This window comes from Sparus aurata, chromosome 12 (assembly GCF_900880675.1).
Source record: "Sparus aurata chromosome 12, fSpaAur1.1, whole genome shotgun sequence".
Lineage (NCBI taxonomy): Eukaryota > Metazoa > Chordata > Actinopteri > Spariformes > Sparidae > Sparus > Sparus aurata.
This window is the reverse complement of record NC_044198.1, coordinates 11502051-11508322: the sequence shown is the minus strand read 5'-3', so window position 1 is coordinate 11508322 and position 6272 is coordinate 11502051. Positions and strand designations below refer to the sequence as shown.

Here is a 6272-nt window from a genome sequence, read left to right as displayed (position 1 = left end):
GTTCCCTCTGTGTTTTAAACAACATCAGAGGGGTACAACAGAGTAAAGGAAACAATGACATAAATGTCAGAAGTAAATGACGTGAAACAAGCTAAAATAAAGAGAACAGCCGTGTGACCTTGTTGATAAGAGGATTCACTGCAAGGCGCTTTCGCCCGTCGTAAACTGTTTTGAGTAGGAGCTGCAGCTAATGGACAAGTGCAGGGAGAGCAGTGAGTCATACCACTCTGTTCACAAGAACCCCATTTTCTGCCAGATCCTGTGTGATGTATGTCCACGAGTGTGTGCAAGAGAGAAACAGAGACTCAGTGAGACAAGTGAGAAATATGCACGTCTGCAGCACAATATAGTGTGTATAAGAGGAGTATGGTTGTGTGTGTGTGTGTGTGAGAGAGAGAGAGAGAGGGAGCAGCAAAGAGAACACAGTAGGTTTGTTGGGCAACTCTCGACAGGACAAAAGCATCTTTCTGAGACACATGCTTATAGATGATTATGCAGACTGCAGACAGCATAGCTCAAATTTTATTCATGTTACACTGTTCAGGCTTCACTCAAACTGCTGTGGTACAGACAGAACACGTCTGCTGCCAATATATCTTTAAGACTTTATAAAATAAAGGATTCATTTATTTTTGCCATTAAATTCAGCTAACTTGAGACAATTTAACTGCAGCTGTCCTGAAACTGGATTTGTGTGGTATGTTTATGTTATCTTACTGTACTGTAAACTGCCAATTGACTGGTTTATGCTTAAACGTATCATTATGAAATAAATGATGAATGCACAATATAATGGATATAGAAGAATGAAACTATAAGCATTTCCATTGGCTCCCTAACCTTTCCAGATTCAATTTTGTCTGCCACAGTCTCAAACTGCAGTCTCCAGCTCATTAGGCTGATATGACACAAAAATGTCAGTATGGCACGTAGCCTACGACACGTACAAATGTGACAGTATCAGTGTTTTGCCTAAGCATTACCGTTAACGACATTTCATCCTGGAGACAGCGCTGCTCATACTACAAAGGGAAAAAGCTAAAATGTTTGCAAAAAAATAGCACACAGGCACACAAAAAACAATGAAACCTGATATTTTGAATTTTCTTTTTCATTTGACTTACATAATATAAAAGGGACAAACTGTCCCACACCAGAAGACGACATGGAAAAAACATTTTAAAACATTTAAATGACTCTGCAAAGATGCAAGCAAATAATAACAAGATGTAATATCATACAAGGAATGTGTACAGCACTGTGATATTAATAAATAACAAGTGAAATATTTTTTTTATCATAAATAGTCTAGTTTTTGATCCATGTGCCTACAATTATTCAGGTTGCTAAGGTTATTTTGAAATGTCTTCTGGCATCATTTACATGTGATTCAGAGGGTGTGTGTATCACTGCCAACCGCTCTCAAAATATAACCAGGTTAGTATGTGTGTGTGTACGTGTGTGAGACTTGCATACTAAAAGGGAGCAAGTCAGTGACGGCATGACGGAACCGTTGCTAAGCAGTGCTGGTTGATGGGGAGGGGGAGACAGGTTTGCAGTCAGTGATGGAATCTGAGGGATTACCTCTGTGTGTGCACGTGTGTGTACGCGTGTGTGCTCCCTTGGATTTATGTTGGTTTGAATTGTGATACTGCAGTGTGGGGAACAAAATGGAGATTGTAGCGCATAAAAGCTGCCATTTCTTGAGGCAATTGAAATTTTTGTTCAAAACAAAGCGGTGTCACATTCAATAATGGAAGAATGAGCCATTCAATTTTTGTTCTTGTGTTGCAGCTTCATCGAAGGAGAGCTGCAGAGTATCTGGCAGAGGAACACACAAAGTGAAACCGGCATACTCCTCGGCTTTCCCCATGACCGTCACTGTCTTACACGCAGCGGGGGAAAGCCTCTGAGTTTGCAGGCTTCCCTCAGTGTGTGTGTGTGTGTGTGTGTGTGTGTGTGTGTGTGTGTGTGTGTGTGTGTGTGTGTTTGTGTGTGTGTGTGTGTGTGTGTGTGTGTTTTCTCAGACTAGTTTCTGTGCTTCTCCCCCTCAGCAGCTATTCCACTAAACATACTGTGCATCCCTAGCTGGTGTCGCTCCTGTCAGATCTGGTCGGATCCAGTCGGGTGAAGGAGATGGTGGGGGGGTTGGCAGGGCGAGACACAGGCAGCCATTTGTACTCGAGGTCCTGCGATGGAGGGTCCAAACACCAGTCGTAGTGCTTTAACAGGTACATGCACGCTTCCTGGCAGCAAAACACAAGAAAAACTGGGTTTTTTTTTGCATCATCGACGTAAATGGAACTTACGTCCTGCCCGAAGGATGATATCTAAAGTTAAAAGCAGTGGGGGTGTTAAGTCACATTTCCAAATCTTTCTACAGCAGTGCAAAAACAAAATGTTAAACCAGAAGGAACTTGGCAGAGCTAGAGCCTCCGCCAACGCTGAACAAGTCTCCAACTTGTAAAGCTACAGCCTCCATCACGCTGCATGTCTGTTTTTATGTTGTTTTCCTGGTTCGAAAATAGCAAAGCAACGCAACACCTCTCAGCAGCCAAGCTAGAACAGAACATTAGGTCCTTGGATGTGGTTGACGGCAGAAATGACTCAAACCATAAACACTTTCTTTATACATGTAAGCATTTGACAGTCAATAAATGCTTTTTTTCTAACTGTGCACAATTCCCATTTTTTCACCCAAAAGTCACTGGTTATCATCTATTTGTGTAAAAGCTGAACTTTGGTGGCACACGACAGGAAGAACCTGATTTTCTCTTCTATTTTAATCCCTCAGATCCCCATGGCTGGTGATATCACAGTCAGCATTCCCCATTGGATGATACTTAGCCAAAGAGCCGACCAATTGCATCCACCAGGGCCATTCGCCAAGCCTCCCTCCACTTAATGAATGAAGATTTTCCTGATAAAGGGGGGGAGCGGGATAAATGAACAGGGATGAAGGAATGGAGGAAGGATGATGGGGGTGGGGGAGGAGGAAAGAGGGGAGCTGGAGGATGGAGGAAGGAGGCGATGAGTCACATCTCTGACCTAGATCCCCGCGGTCTACTTTTTACTCTGGTCACGCCTCTGCGCGCGCGCATGTGTGTGTGTATGTGTGTGTGTGGTGGTATGTGCAAGTGGTCAGTCTGCTGGGAGCCAATCGGCCAGACGGTGTGGTCTCTTAGTAAGAACACAGCAGAATAAAAATCATAAGCAAAATAAACCTCAACCAGGTGATGGACAGTGTGTGCATTTCATGTCCATCAATACACGGCAGTGTTGGGTCAGAGCCACTTTTGTGAAGGCTCAGACAGCTAAGCGAACAGGAGCAGGGTTGAACCCGTGCTCTGAATGACATCATGATTCGGAATTAATGTTGTTGACAGTGATTAGTTGACAGCAAGTGACCAGTCTGTGTCAGCAAATCCTGTAATAAAATATTCATCAATACATTGGATGAGAAAAAGAACTAGACTGGATTGGATAAGATACGATAAAAAAATTTAACATTTAATTAAAAAAAATAATTGTATTAAATTTCAATAATTCAATTAAATCAAATGAAATTTGCTGACATACAGTATTAAAGGAGATTCATAATTTTATGTTGGGCTGCTACTAGAATAGGTCTACATGCTTTAATGCTCAAAAAACACAGAAGTCTCATACTTATACTGTCCTGAGCTGCAGCACGGTATTCCCCCTCTGTCTTAGAAGCTATGTTTAAGCTCCTGTCCCTTTAGGGACCCCCCTCCTGAATACCCAATCTGCTCCAATTGATCAGCTTCCACCATCATATAAGGTTACATTATTATTATTATCATTATTATTATTATTATGGTGATGTAGTGATGGTGATGTAATGTCAGGAAGTCAAGGAAATAAAGGCGGGTCTACTAGCGAGGTGTTTCAGGAGCAGTGTTTTCTGTGGGAAAGTTGGCGAAGACTTTATTTATACATGCATAAGAACCTATATAAAACACTGAAGGAAAGCAAAATAAAATGTATTAAGGAATTTAACTGCAGTGTTGTCACAGATTTATTGGCACTCTTTGAAGCTCTGCATCACACAGTGTTGTTAAATGGCATTTAACCTACAGAGCACACAACCTTATAGCAGTGTTTTCAAGATGAATTTACATAAGAGTTTTGTCCTTCTCCATCAGCTATTAACATTATTTTAACAACCAGCCTCTGGATGTTATGAGACTATATCAATTGCTGTTATTGAAGTTATTCAAATAACAGTTTGTTGGATGACCTGCCAGGTGATGTCAAAGCTATTACTCAACATGTGCCCACTATTAGCTTTAAAGTGAAACTCTCACCAAAAATCAACCGAGGCTTTATTTGTGATTGAATATGAGTCAAACCTTCGTGTAAAAGCATAATTACGACGAAAGAGGCACTTTTAGGATTATCCGTAGTTTCGTTTTCGGGCAAGCTAATTTTAAATGGAGTACAGGGGCACTCTGATGCTAGTATCAAAACCGCTATTTTTAAAACACTAAGAAGGCTCGACACAACATGAAACTTTGCTCGTAGTATCACCAGGGTCTCTACTCATGAACATGAGCATTGAGAACATTGTTTGTGTACACAGAGTTTACTAAAAAGAAGGTTTTTGAACAACTCTCGTTAGTAGCTGTATCTCTGGAGCGCCGCCTTCATGGCAGACAAAAAGTGTCGATCCCCGAGTGCGATCTAACAGGCAGGCTTGAGGAGCGGTCCACCATTACTCTTCTGCCTGTTAGGTCGCAATTATGATTTTACACGAAGGTTTGACTCATATTCAATCACAAATAAAGCCTCAGTTGCTTTTTGGCGTAAGTTTCACTTTAACAGTGGTAAAATAGGAATTAACAACTGACACCCTCAACGTGTATATTACATATGCATGGAAGATGGTTATCTATTGTCCATTTGGAGAGTAATAATGTTCTGCCTACAGTATCCCATCCATGCCACAAGCCTATAAAAAAAAACAAAAAAAAAACAAGCAGCCTCTGGTTGTCTAAAATAACCAGTTCTCAATAATGAGATATGATTGTCCTCCTGAACAATGAAGAGACCTGAATGAGGAGAGAGCAGATCATTAAACGGCATTGGACATTTCACCTGAGCTCTGTTCAATCAGGCCTAACATTAACAATGACTCATGACTGTGTGTGTGTATGTGCGTGTGTGTGAGTCATCCCTCACTGTTGCATTTTGGATAGCTTGCAGTGACATCCCAATCCATATTGTTTTTGTACATGTGCCTTGCTGTTTTTGCTCATTAATAGTCTGAGAAGAAAAACGTTAATGCCGTCTTAGTGACTGTAATTCACCAGAGGTGGTTAAATAACGTACTTTGAGTGTGTCAGTTAACCCTCTGACTCAACAGAAGTCAACTGCTGAGATAAGCCCCTCATGGGCTGAGTGTTGCAATCTGCTTCATTCCCACATGCTCTCTCATCAGGTCTGTCTTGCCACATTTATTGAGAAACAGCAATGATGAACAGATGATGTGGCAATTAATGAAGTCATAAATATTGCGTAGCCCACTGACTCAAAATACAACAGAACTATGTTTTCTTTGGTAAATTTCAAGTGTGGCTGCAGAAATCGTGTTACATGATCACAATGTTAGCATGTCAGGCCTTCATAAGCCTTTCAACAAATCACTGAGAGGCTTATGAATTTTGCATTAGCCAACTATGTATCATAAAACAAACCCCTCTTCATGACATAGTAAAGTTTATCCATTCTCCATCCAGTATGTAAGCGTTCAAACAGGGTTTTATAAGAATGAAATAACAGTTGGATGCATTTTCAGAGGAACCGGTGGCTGTTTGGGAGGGAGTGCTGTAGGACAAATTAGCTTTTGGTTGAATATTTTATAGACTATTGAGGTTTTGTAATAATGAGCCACTGGAGCGAAGGTATAGGACATCATCTGTGCAGCTATCAAGAACAAGAACCTTTGAGTTTGGATTTATGTGTGATAAGAACATGATTGAGTTGATTGTTTTTACTGTATAATTTGCTGTGTGAAAACAATATGCTTTCAACAGATATCAAGGAAATTTTGCATAGTAGAAGTCCATTAAATGCACAGTATGTTTCTGCTGTTTCTGCTTATTTCTCCAGCTAACCCTAACCCTAACCCTCTATATGCTAACAAAAGATGGAGCTTGATGCCATTGTGAAGTAGCATGGAATCATGGGAGTTGCCATCTTTATTCAGCAACAGAAGGCGCAGCAAACACCAATGAATAATGTTATTTCTT

General features: G+C 40.8%; 1 protein-coding gene across 2 annotated transcripts in view; it reads right to left on the bottom strand.

Moving 5' to 3' along the window:
- Positions 1–480: 480 nt before the first annotated feature.
- LOC115592201 (putative cytochrome P450 120) overlaps positions 481–6272 on the bottom strand; it is a 28896-nt gene continuing 23104 nt past the window's right edge. For both annotated transcript variants that reach the window (XM_030434755.1, XM_030434754.1), the window contains exon 11: positions 481–2246. In XM_030434755.1, the coding sequence (XP_030290615.1) occupies positions 2085–2246 (162 nt within the window). In that variant the 3' untranslated portion in view covers positions 481–2084. The remainder of the gene's footprint in view (positions 2247–6272) is intronic.